Genomic DNA, 13,838 nt, shown 5'->3' with positions numbered 1-13,838 from the left:
TAGTTAGGGACATCCAGATTTGCTTCTGAAAAGGGAGAGAATTAAGGGATATGCTGAAAATGGAGGAAAAGGAATAATAACCAAAAATGATCAGGCAAGTTTGGTTAGTTAGGCTTTTCTTATTCCTAACATTCATTTTGGAGAAGTAATAGTTGCATAAGATTGAAGTTAGTTTCACACTGCAAGCCTGATAGAATAGAATAGATTCATGTGGATACAGTTAGTTCCCCACTATAATATAACCTTTCAATTACTGTTAATTTGGAAGAATATGTGTGAACATCAACAGTAAAAAATACCTTTAACTGTTCACGTCCAGGCATTCTAACTTTTTAATTTAAATATATGGAAGTTTTGTAAAGAAAATGTACCATTGGTTTTGCATGTTAGTTGGACCCTATCAAAACACCCTTTCAGCCTTAACTCTCTTTTAATTACATTTGTGCTTTAGAAATTATATTCTTACATTCTCCACTTGTGCATATAGACAGGATCCTCCATCAGAATGCCATAACTATGACAAATGAGACAGAGACTATCTGAGAAGATAGTGACATATTTTTTATTTTCTCGACTGCACTGGCCAAAAGATGACATAAAACAATATATATTTTGTAGGTCACTTTGGGGGTGGGGTGGGGTGGGAGGGAAGATGGATCTTTTTTTTTTTGTTTTAAATTAAACAGCAATTTGATAAGGATCTTCTTGAGTATGGTAGTACTCACAGTGAGTTACGGCAGCAGCATCTGGCCATATAAAATCCTGTCTATAGAATTTGTGCATTACAGTGCATAAACTACATTCATTGTTTTTGCTCTAATTATTTACATATTTTAGTGGAAGAAGAAAATGTATTCAGACCTAACAATTAAAGGAACACTAATAACAAAACAAATCTAGGTATTTTCTAAACATTTATAATATTAAAAATGCAGGAGAGTTCCTGCAGTTACTTCCCCTGTAAGTAGGGGAAGATAGCATATGACATGGAGGCATAGGAGATAAGTAGGGGGCAAAGGAGTCACAGCAGCTTTTATACATGAAAGAAGTGATAGAGATCCTGAGACCTGGCCTTGTCGGAGGCATCTTTTACAACATCCTATGAAAAGTCAGACCCCTTTTGTATAATCAGGATGTTTCTAAATGCGGCACTTGTGTAGTTTCTCCATGAACCTAGTCTTCATCCATTCAGTTGTTAAGGGAAATATTGGAAACGTTTAAGAGAAAAAATCACACACTCAAAACAAACAAATGCACTGTAAAAGCTTTAGTGATCCCTAGTTCTCTCTAGTTTTTCCTCTTCTTTATGTTTATAGGAAACTCTGTGATACGTGTGTTTAATGATGATGGGAAGCTAAACGTAGGAGGATTTCAATTAAGACTGAGAGGAGGGATGCCAACGAAGGAACCAGCAGCTTTTACACCATTTGCATTAAATCAGTATCCAGTCATTCCCTGCTGCACTATACTACTTCGATTGTTACCACACACTCAGGCAAGTATATAGAGTTTCAGCCATAATAGTTACTCTGTCTGCTTGAAATGCATGCTGGACTGTGGAAATCAGTCCTATATGCTTTATATAGATAAGAATGGAAAGGTGTGATATTAACTCCTGTTGGCTAATGTGCGCTAATAAATACATTTTAAAAGTCTAATGTAGACAAGGCACAGCCTTTTTAACATTTGCTAAATTAGCTGAGTTAGATCCGAAGGAGGAGCCTTAGAGGTGCCCTAGTCTTTAACTTGACCAGAGAAGCATGTGTCAGAAGCACTGGGCCTTGTCTACAATAGACTTTTAAAATATTTTTATTACTACATGCTAAAATCATGCTTTTACATCCTAGTGTAGGCAAGGGAGTTGCATAACTGCTTGAAATTACAGGCTTTGGGACTGAAATGTACTGTACCTAGATGTGACAGAGTGTAAGTGCACTAATAAGTACCTAATACACAAGGGACTAACTCCATCTTCACCTTCACCTCAATTTTCATAGATGCTCAGGGGAGGGGCTGTTAGAGGGGTTTGTGAGAGACGGAAAAAGGAGATTCTGGGAAGGCAGGGCTCTACATCCAAGTGCTGAGAGCCGGGTGAATTCCAAAATCGAGAATCTTTGCTGTGTATGGTTTTGTTTATAGTAAATTTATTTTTATTTATGTGGACAAAGATTTGCAACTGTTGAGATATCATTGCTGATTGCAGCTGTTTAATTTCTCCTGAGTCATCCCAATATCTTACTCCAGAACCCTGTAGTTTGACAAGTGTTTTTTACAGTTTTCAGTGCCTGCACCAAGCTACTTGATGGGATATTACTTCTCAAATGATGCTAAGCCCAGTAATTCAGAGCTAGAGATTATATCCAGCTTTCAAAAGGACAACAGCTTCCCAAAACTTGTACAAGAAATGGGAATGCGTTTAATTGACAAAGAACAAAGCAAAGGTATGAAAAAAAATTATTGGTACTGAATTCACAAATGTTCTTCCTGCTATTATTTGTTTTACAAACCATAATACAATATGAGTACTTATATATCTAACATCTCTTTGTCATTTATTAACACTGAGCCAAATCTGTCCTCAGACCCTCACGTGCAGCTCCCATGAATCCAATACTAAAGGGTACATAGGTATCTGAGAGCAGATTTGGCATACTGTTTTTACTGAGTAATATGTGTATTTGTAACTAATCAATGTATTGTTCCTAATTGCTTAGGAAGCACTCAACAATAGTAGTTTCATGTGGAAATATTATTATTCATGGACACTACCTAAGGGATGCATGGGCAAGGTTGAATTTAAAATAATCCTGCTTTGATTAATGTCACACTTACATTTAATCTTAATTTAACATCTATCCGTTAAAATAGTAAGGCTTTGTCTACACTAGCACTTTTGTTAGCAAAATTTTTGTCGGTCATGGGTGTGAAAAAAACACTCCCCTGACCAACATAAGTTTCTCCGACAAAAGTGCTAGTGTGGACAGCACTATGTCGGTGGAAGACGCTCTCCCGCCAATGTAGCTACCGTTCATGAGATGTGCCGCTGTAAGATCCATGGTTTAGACATAGCCTAAGAGTTCCTAATTTAAGTCTCTTGGGCTATGTATACACTGCAGCATGTACCTGTGTCCTAGTTTGAATACATATGAGCTTGGCCAAGCACAAGCACCTCCCCAAGTCCAGTCTGCAGAGACATGCTCCAGACCCATTGTTGACACTGGATGGCATTTCAGGAGCACTGTCTGAGATGCAAAAGGTGGCAGGACTCGGAGTGGGGTTCATTCATGGAAGACTCTACAGACTGTTGAATACTGCAGTTGTTGCATATTTTTCATGTATAGACTGGTGCAGGACAGCTAGCACAGTATGGTGAGACCACCATGTTATGCAGACCTGAGATGACCAACAGTGGCAGTGGAGGTTTGTGAAGCCGTTAACACTGTGGTTTACCCACAGGTGACAGACATAAGAAATGTGCTTGAAATAATAGCTCTCTTGCAGAAAGTAGGGTCCCCAAACCCAGGGGCAACTCTAGCTTTTTTGCCGCCCCAAGCACGGCAGGCAGGCTGCCTTTGGCGGCATGCCTGCAAGAGGTCTCCCGTCAGGTCCCACAGATCCGGCGGCGTGCCCACTGGAGGTCCCCAGTCCCATGGATTTGGCGGCTTGCCTACAAGAGATCCACCGGTCCTGCGGCTTTGGCGTACCTGCCGCCGAATTGCCACCGAATCCACGGGACCGGTGGACCTCCCGCAGGCAAGCTGCCGAAGGCTGCCTGACTGCCACCCTCGCAGGGACTGGCAGGGTGCCCCCCGCGGCTTGCCACCCCAGGCATGCGCTTGGAGCGCTGGTGCCTGGAGCCGCCACTGCCCAAACCCCATTGCCCACCAGCAGGAGCCAATGAGTATGTCAGCCGAAAAGGTACTACTCCCAGTTTCCACAAATCCTGATCAACCACAGAGGCGGATTCAGAAACACCAGCATAGGAAGTATGTCAAGGCGCATCATGCCAGATTGCTGAGATCATCTGGCATTTACTTGCTTAGTGAAGAAGTGACCTTATCTCCTCCTAATAACATTATCATCAGTTGGGTGTTGATGCCCACTCCTATTCTGAGAGATCTGTCCGCTCCTGCTATGGTTCATGAAACCATATTCTGACCTCAGAGGGCCTGGCAGAGAAGTTTGTCACACTCTTAGCAGTTGCAGGATGGTGGTGGAGTGTGCATTTGGCAGCCTGAAGGCAAGATGGTGGTGCCTACAAAACCATGTGGGTGCCATTATGGCCAATGCCATCTGTATGACTGTGGCCTGCTATGCCCTGTACAACATCTGTGAGGCTAAAAGGCATGGAGTGGTCTCAAGACACTCTGGCTTATAGGTTTGGTACAGACACAAGAAAGTGCCCCATCCCATCACAGGTGCACTTATTGTCTTATTCTTCTATTATTCTCACAGCAAAATGACTGACCTACTATTCTATAATTGGTTAATAACATAGTAGAACCATCCTGATTGGTTGATAACTTAGACTGATTAATAATTAAATCACACAGTGTTTTAATATCATGCGCTGCAGAGAGTTGCAGGAGACAAATTAAAGAGACACTTGCAGCTCCCGAGCCTCAATGCGAGTATCACTGAATTAGATGACGTGAGTGTGGAGAATAGGGAGGTATGGGCAAAAATGCATCTGATGACATGTGAAGCCTGCAATCTAGACAGACCTTTTGCTTTATATTTGGATACATGGTGTGGAACTTAAATGTTTAAAATGTTTATTTTGGATGTGTAAGTGCTGATTTAAGCATCAAAATGCAGAATTGAGCAATTTTTGTTCAAAAGATATTATCAAAAAAGGCATTTAATCAATTGCCAAATTATATATAAGATGTCAATGTTGTTTCTGCAGTTACACTTGATCATTTGGAAGCCTGGTATGTGGAAAGATTGGATGAAAAAAGACATTCACGACCAGAACACTTTCCAAAATATATCAATATACATCATGCAGTCCGCTATCGGCAAGAAGCAGGCATCCGGATAAAGATCAAGCAAGCCTTTGGACTTAAAGGTAATTACAAATACTCAAAGATTATTATTATTTGTATTTTATTTATTTTAATAAGCAATGCTATTTAAAACAAAACAAAACAAAACTTTTCACTATGACCAAAATTCCCTGTGATGGTAAATGTGCTTGTGATTTTTTTGCAGGATCTATAAGTTTGCACAGGTAGTTTGTGAAATGTCTTTATTGCAAGTAGCTCTGAACAATGTATAGTAATAAAATAAAGTAGAATACTAAAGTAAAATAAAATAGTATGGCTAATTAACAGTATGATTGGAGGGAGAGAGAAATGTCATTTGTGTTTTAAAAATAGTTATGATTTTGGGCGTTCTTATTCCCATCAACAATGATTTTCACAGACCAGGAACATAAAATCCATGCACCTGAGCATGAAGGGGCAAATCCTATCAGCCCTCAGTAGTCCAAGGGAATCAGGTGGTTCTGCTCCATTGGGTGGATTCTGGAAGCCAGCACAGAGAACCTGCACCATCAGCATGTGACTGAGTTGCGCTCCACAGGGGCTCCCAGATTCCCAGCAGACAGGGTTTTTCTCTTTTGATGGGACCAATGAATCTGCGGTTTTATTGAACCATTGGCCATTTCTCTCAACTGCTTGAGGAAGCACCATTCCTGCCCCTCAACCTCCACTGTAGTCCTCAACATACCACTTTATTATTTGGGCTTTGCTAAGTGGACAGGATTTGCCCCTAAAAGACCAGTTTGTCTCATTGACAATCTATCTGACTTAATGTAAAAGTTATAAGTAGCAATACGGTTGTACTTCTTGGTATTTTAGATGCCTAGTCATAAATATGTACAAATTAATCTTCTGTGCTGCCTATTTTTTTTATGCAGCTGGTGGATATTATGTAAATGTGTTAGCCAGAGTCCTTAAGGGAGCTGCAAGCATGCATTTGCCTGAGTTACCTCAACAATGGGCAGGAGAAGAAAAATTTCTAACAAACCAACTTGATTTTACAAGTCTACAGAGATCACCACGGTGGACTGATCCATCTGTGGTATGTAATAACTACCTCTTTACATTTGCTCCCCACGAATGGTCTATATCAAGAGAGAGAAGGATATTTACAGATATTTTTTGTCTTTTAAATAATGAAAAAACAAACTTCTGTGAGGTCTAAGGGTAATAGCTAAGCTGATAAACCCAAACTTTATAGGTATGGTTCAGCTTCCATGCCAGCTGTTATCTGGCACTTGAAATTTGATTGAGCAATTAATATATAATATTCATAAGGAGTGTCACATGATGACTGGCCCCTGTGATTAAAAATAGGTCCAGCTCCCCTGTGCCAGAACAGGTGCTCTTAACTGAACCAATTAAGGGGTCTCTAAAGGGTCAGAGGGCGCTCAGTGAAGAAAAAGCTAGAAGAGGAACTGTGGAGAGAAGCTGCAGGGAGAGAAGGTCTCCTGCAGTGGTCCCTGAAGAAGGGTATTGGGTCTGGAGAAGAAGACCCAAGTGAAACAGCACCTCAGTGAGAAGGGGCTGTGCACTGCTTAAGGCTGGGTGGAAGATTTGTTCTGTGAATGTTTCTTCTTGGAACTTTGTAAATAAAGAAACCTGACCCCAGGCAGGGTTGTGATTCGAATGAGAGCGATTGTGTGAAGTTTAAGGAGACCTGAAGAAGGGGAAAACAGAGCATGGCACTGCAGATGCACTCCTGACCAGGAGTGGTTGCTTGGGTGGTGGCCACCATGGTACAGGGAATGATAAAGCAGTCTAATTTTCATCTAGTGACCAGTTTCCCAGTGGCTTAATGAATTAGATCTGTCTCCATTTGCATTAGGACATATATGTTCTTTATTATCAAAATAAATTTTGTACTCTAAGTAAGGGCTTGTTACTAAAAGTGAGTGCTCTTTCCAGTACTCTGTAGCTACAAATCAATGTGCGATTTGTGCTCAACAGCAGTTAACACACTAATTTTTAATGTTTCTTTTCATTTTATGGAGTTTTTAATAGCATTATAGACGGGGCTGGTAGCATGGCCTATTGTTAAGGTTGCCAGACACTTCCCATTGTAAGCCCATGATTTCTCAGTGTGCACCTGCTCGATAGAGACTTAGAGTTTAGCAGCTAAAATCTCAGAAGATTCCATCCTCACTGAGCATGCTCCAGCCCTTCATATCTCCTATTTCTGACCAGATTGTGCATATGACTGGACTATACATGTGCCATCCCTGGCCTACAAGGGCAAAGAGGGACTTTCTCTTCATTCCAGCCCCAGTCTCAAGTTGGACACCCAGAAAATGAGGAACACACAATTAGTGACCAGTTATTGATAAGTTTGGTTTAAGTGACCTGCCTACTATCACATAGGAATTCTGTGGCAGAGGAATGGATAGAATACATTTATCCAGGACAGCACTCAAGTGCGTTAACCATGTGACTATCCTATCTCTTCCTGTAATCCCCTGCCTCATTTTCTACACACCTTCCAACTTCTGCAACAAATGAGGCAAGGGTCCTACACACAACTGTCTCCTTCACTACTCAAACCTGATTCATTGTCAGAGTAGGCGCATCCTGTGCACTGAATGGGCAGGAGGTTCTGTGAGAAAAAATAGTATGTGAGCATGTAATTAAAGGCTGTCTCATAATTAATATGCACAAGGTGATCAAATTATGTTTGTACAGGCAGTTCCTAACTTTTGAGTTCTTGGCTTGCAATCTTAATGTTCTTTTCATGTAGTTTTTTGTATGTAATATATATTTACAATATAAGAAGATAATTGAATGCAATACATCAATATGCTTGATATCATTTAATTTCTGTAAGCCAACAGTTAACCCATTAGAAAATAGAGAGTGAAATTATTACTGCTCCTCTGTGGTTGACTTGTAGGAGGAGGGAGGAGGTGCACAGAAACTCTTTCTCCCTTCCAAGAGCGCCCAAATGTTACATACCCATAATGCAGCTGTTTGTGCTTCATGAGCAAAAGTATTGGGGATCCAGCTAGTACTATTGACATCATTACAAACTCCGGATGAACAAGGTCTTGCCCCTTGCATGCCAGCTAGTGCACCGGAAAGGGAGTAAGCATATGCTGCACCTTTTAAAGAGGTGTATATAGCAAGTTCTGTTGCTAAATATATTTCCTCCTTTGTGCCTGGAAGCATTACGGCTTACAGAGGCATAATGCCTTTCTCCGCAGTCACTGTTCACACCACTCCAATGCTCCATTGGATTTCAGAGACACAATTTAGTTCATTTTACATTCTCTTTACTTCGGCATCATACCTCATATGTGGACATTGTATCCACCTTGAGTAAATACAACAAAAGGTTTGCATTCTAAGTGGAGAAAAACGTCATAATTTGGCTCCTCTTTTCCTCAAATGTATGAGGATTTTCTCTTCTACAGTTCAGAATTCTTCCTTCTTACATATAGCAGTCTAGTATATCTACTCTAGTAATAAGGAGATATCTTCATATTCTTAAAGTCTTCTAACATGACTGGCACAAATTAACAGTAGCAATTACAATTTACACTAGATTCCTGAGATCCAGTTTTTGAAAGAATCTGCCCCTCCCCCCCCAACTGGAGCTAAATATTGATTTTTCACAAATGGAATATTTGTTTCAAAATGATAGGCCTAATCCTTGGAAATCTGTCAAAGCAGTTATTGTGCACCCAGCTATCTCTCTAGTGTCTAGTTGCCAAGTGAGCAAAGGGCTGGTTGGAAAGGTTTTCTTCGCTTGAATCTGCACTGCAACACAACAGGACTGAGGAAAGTAATCCTTTTGTCTGTGTTTCAGGACCAAGGCACTAGCATATACCCATACCAAGGCCAACTGCTGTTAGGGACTGAACAGGGGTAATGGATATAGTTTGTGGCTCCCTCATTTAATGGGATTTGAGTTCCATGGATCCACTATGTGCATGTACCCACTGGCCTCACCCACGTTTGTGGGAGAAACGTATGTTTCCTCCCTTTAGAGATTTGCTGTGGAAATTGCTTCCACAATACACAGCAGTTGTGATGTGCTCTTGTGCAGATTCTCTACAATCTAGACCAACCAGTACAGCTGAAACTCATTGTTTTCACTGTCTCCGGGCATCGTGTTAAAGGAATAATTATACAGTTTAAATATTAAACAGCAAAGTTTTTCTTTAAAATTAGTTTAACAATAAAACTAGACTAAAACTGAGTTACAGTCTCTGGCATTGCATTCTGAGATTGCTGGCATTGCCAGGAGAGGGCTCAAAAATGCAGCTCTGAATCAAAAACTTTACTTTCAAATACAGTTTAGTTAAATGATGATTCACCTTCCCTTATGGACTCCCAGACATTGCAAAGAGCAAAATGGATACAGCTTTCTTTTAAACAATTCAAAAGCCTGTTTTTGTTCAATATATGATTCAGAGTAAAATGGAATTGAAAGTTGTGTGCCTTTTTCTCACAAATTATTGTTGTTTAATCATGCTATATTTGCATTCATTGTCCTTTTTGATTTATTTAAGTTCATTCCGTTTAATTAGAAGTTTACTGAATTTTACCAGGTAATTATTACTTTATGAATAAAATAAATCAATAGTGAATGCATTGGTTTGTACTGAATTGCTTATTTTAAAGGGCATTTGAACTTTCACTTTACTGGGAAAAAAAAATAAAACTGGCCTTCAGGAATGGATTTTATAACTATAGTAATAACCTTTCACAGCATGATTAGCAGTATATTTCAGAATTAGAACAATACTGTTTTTCACTACAAAAAGTTATAAGCCAAAATATGAAAAACCTCTCCCCAACTTCTTTATATATTCTAAACCTCCCTATATGATCAAATTCCACTAGTTCAGTGTTATGTTGAGTGTTAACAATTGAGAACTCTCTTCTAAAATACACTGCACAGATCTTAATATTAATGATACCCATGAAACTTAAAACCATCTGTTCTGCAGAGAAATACCTATTAACGTACACTTAACTGCTGAGAACTGTCTTTCAAGTTAAGGGGCAAAATCTCGATCAGTTGCCTCACAGGAGTTAGCTAAGTCATGGTGATTTCATGAAGTGGTGAGGAGGCATCTTTTAGCTCTTTTGGTTGTTAAGAATTAGTAATTTCTCACTGTCCAATAGCAAGTTTAAAGTGACAAGCTGGATGATTTCATCCATTAATTCAAAGCACAGTGTTGAGAAGTAGTCACATTTGTGGCATGGAAGTTTTGGAGGGTGCTTTTTTTGTTATTGTTCAGTAAATTTGTTTTATTAACAATGCAGAAAGAAGTTTTCAGTAGACACTTAATAACATTTCTCATATACATTCTGTACCGATGTTTATGCATCTTCACAGAAGAATATTCATGTACTATCAGCTCCCCATGGTTTTTCCATTTGTGTGTTTGGTTGGTAAAAATATATTTTTCTTTTTGGATTCAGTTTTCCTCCTGTGACATCCATCACTGGTAATGGATACATCTAAATTGTACTGTCAAAGAGCTAATTAAATCTGGTCATGTTAACTTTACTCAGTGATTAGAAGCAGACACCCAACCCTCTAAAGAAGAGTTCAGTAAAGTGTAATATTTTTGGGTGGAACTTCTTGAGACATTTCTCCTTTTCATATTGCTTTATTCTATCTTTAGTTTTCTTTGATTCAATTTTTTTTGTTTTTGTTAAATTAGGCCTCTCTCTTAAAAGTTCTGTATTTTGTTCTAGGTGTTACACCCTTATCTTGATCATCATAGTGTGCTTTTAATTCAAATATTTGGCCTGAATGCTATTTATGTTCCGGATCCAAGTGGACAGAGACCAGGAAAAGTAATATCTCACCCTGGTCAGATCCTGGAGCTTAATACACAATCACAGTTAGGCTGGACTGCTGTTCCACTCTTTGACAGGTAAAGTGAAAAATATATACTGCTATCTATCGTTATGAAATATATGCCAGTAGTCTAAAGTTTAACATATTTTCATTGGACCTGCAAACATCTTCAGAGCTTGATGGTGACAAGAGCTGCATATGGGGTGTTTTTTCATGCTTGAGAACTTCACACAAATGTTTTGTGAGGGAAAATGACAGGGAAGAAAGATGATCTTGTGGTTGAGGCACTAGAATAGGACTCTGGCGACATGGATTCAATGCCCAGCTCTGCCACTGTCTGCCTGTGGGGCCTTGGACAAGTCATATACTCTTTATGCCTGAGTTCTCTATTTGCAAAATGAGAGTAATATTATCTCACTGGGTGTTCTGAGTTGCCATACCAGCACTGACCTTGGTAAACCCAAACCCACTTAACTTTCTTAATTTATGTTGTTGCTGAAGAAGGGAGAAATTTCACAACCTCTAGAGGAATTAAAGTTCCCACACAGAAATCATTGATCTGGTCCTTTGTGTTTCTGCAATGGCATTGTAGAATTCCTGCTCTCCATTAGCCTCTCATGAAGCTTACATTTCAACTTAAACTCTTCAGATTTTTAATGAGATGGTTATATTGTTTGTCAGCACTTCTATCCAATGACAGGGGAAAAAACCCTAAATATCTAAATTAGTGGATTTTAAAACATATTAAAATTGCAGAATATTGGACTTCTGTGATAAGAAAACATTAATAACTAGATGTAGATTTTAAAACTGAAATTACATTGATTAAGTTCAAAGTCACATTGTCTAGTGAATCTGCCCCTTTCTAAATTAAGTTGGTAATATATGAGCTAGCTGCAGGAGACCCTAACCTTGAGATCCATTTGAAGAGTATTTCAGAGTGAGAGTTGTGTAGAGCACAGCATGTCCATATCCTCTTTGGAGCACTTAAACCAATGCTGAATAATGAGATTATAAAGTATGAATGTGTATTCTGTAACTTTGCAGTGAATGACATTTGTATAGACCCAAAAGCTTCCTTCATAGAAAGCTCTTTTAAAATAATTCCTCGTCATTGATTTTTTGTATGCATTTGGTGTGCATAACCAACCATTCTGTATATTCAGACTACCTTTGTTACAGAAGTGAAAATATCTTTAGTAAGTTGCAGAGCAGCTTATAAGTTTCAGGAAAGCATGAACCCCGACTCTGTTTTTTGTAGAAAGACTACTGGGTATCTATACAGATGATCAAAACATCCACTTTTGAGCAATAAACAAGTTATCGAGAGAGCAAAAGAGGTACTTTATTGATCTGGCGGCTACTGTTTGGAGCTCAGAATGCCACTGCTTTATATCCAATGTCTATTCCTAAAGGTCATCTGATGATAGAATTATGGTACTTCCCAGATGAAACTGAAAAATTTGAGAGAGTATAGTGCAAAACACAATTGCAACCATAGTGTTTGCCTGAGGCAAACAAGGTTATGGGATCCCCTAAACTACTCCTTTTGAATACTTACCCATTTCTTGAAATGGCTCAAGTTAGTTCTCTTGAACTAATGCCATAAGGTTTTGCATTTTTCTTATAAAAATTATTTTCTTCTGTGTACATCCTGAACAAAGAGTGAGTGTGTGTGTGTGTGTGTGTGTGTGTGTGAGAGAGAGAGAGAGAATTGTGGTGTTTGGGCAAATGAAAGACTGTAGTCAAGCAAAGTTTTAATTCTGATCCTAGTCCTCTGCATATTAAAACTAAACACTTCAGGCAATTTTATGATGTGTACAAATGTTAAGGTGATTAGTCTTTACAACTAAGATAGGGACATCATCACTGGAGGCAGGATGTGTATGAATACAAGTACATGTTCTTTTCCCCCCATTCCCTTCCTACTGTTCTCCCCATTTTCAGAATTAAAAACAAGGCATGTGTCTTATCACTGTCTTTTTTAAGTGTCTTCTATCCTGTTTCCTATTCCCACTTTATTTCTTGCTTTCTTTGTTTTGTTCTTCTAGTTTTTTGGGAGGTTCTGTATTTTTTGTCTTTTTATTTCTTTTTCTCACCTTGATCTCTGCTTCTAGCTCTTCACTTTCCTCTTTCAACCTATCTCTGCATGCGCACACTAAATGTTGCCCTCCTTCAAACTGTCTCCATTTCCATTCCTCTTCTACTCCAGTCTTTATATACCTTCTTTCCCTTTGCTTTATACTATTCCTCTATCTCTTTCACCATTTTAGCTTTCCCTACTCAACAATTCTTTTCTTTTCCCCTATGTGGCTCCCTTCATCCCCCAACATACTGTATTTCATCTTGAAGAGTGAGAAACTGAATGAGAATATGAAGCTAGGTCTTTGTCTTGATAATGCATAATACTTCAGTACCTAGCTTTATTCCTTTTATCAGAGGGGTAGCCGTGTTAGTCTGGTTCTGTAAAAGCAGCAAAGAATCCTGTGGCACCTTCTAGACTAACAGACGTTTTGTAGCATGAGCTTTCGTGGGTGAATACCCACTTCTTCGGATGCAAGTAGTGGAAATTTCCAGGGGCAGGTATATATAAGCAAGCAAGAAGCAAGCTAGAGATAACGAGGTTAGATCAATCAGGGAGGATGAGGCTCTGTTCTAGCAGTTGAGGTGTGAAAACCAAGGGAGGAGAAACTGGTTCTGTAATTGGCAATTCCTTTTATGTTTGTTCAATATTTATTCCCATTTTTCTTGGAGAGAAATCTGCATCTAAAATATGCTGTTGGATTCTTCAAGGTCATAGATTGGATTCTTGTAACGGGCCTGTGGCAAGAAGAAGCTAGAGAAGAAAGACATTTCTGTTTAGCAGGTTAAAACAGCCACCACCTCCAAACCAATTTTTTTTTTTAAACTCAACATTAGAGTTGGTTCATCATCCTTCCAGCTGGAAGCAAGATGTTGTAATGGGTAGTCACAAGCTGTTA

General features: G+C 39.1%; 1 protein-coding gene across 7 annotated transcripts in view; it reads left to right on the top strand.

Annotated features, from left to right (window-relative positions):
• LOC120387279 overlaps nucleotides 1-13,838 on the top strand; it is an 80,515-nt gene that overhangs the window by 49,108 nt on the left and 17,569 nt on the right. For all 7 annotated transcript variants that reach the window (XR_005590095.1, XM_039507761.1, XM_039507762.1 and 4 more), the window contains 5 exons: nucleotides 1,317-1,495; nucleotides 2,276-2,441; nucleotides 4,910-5,071; nucleotides 5,924-6,087; nucleotides 10,752-10,933. Coding sequence is in view for 6 of the 7 variants with exons in the window: in XM_039507761.1 (XP_039363695.1) it covers nucleotides 1,317-1,495; nucleotides 2,276-2,441; nucleotides 4,910-5,071; nucleotides 5,924-6,087; nucleotides 10,752-10,933 (853 nt within the window). In the remaining variant the exon portion in view is untranslated. The remainder of the gene's footprint in view (nucleotides 1-1,316; nucleotides 1,496-2,275; nucleotides 2,442-4,909; nucleotides 5,072-5,923; nucleotides 6,088-10,751; nucleotides 10,934-13,838) is intronic.

The sequence above is a fragment of the Mauremys reevesii genome, linkage group 20, assembly GCF_016161935.1.
Source record: "Mauremys reevesii isolate NIE-2019 linkage group 20, ASM1616193v1, whole genome shotgun sequence".
Taxonomy (NCBI): Eukaryota; Metazoa; Chordata; order Testudines; family Geoemydidae; genus Mauremys; species Mauremys reevesii.
The sequence above is the reverse complement of the archived record's forward strand: the minus strand, read 5'-3'. Positions and strand labels throughout refer to the sequence as shown.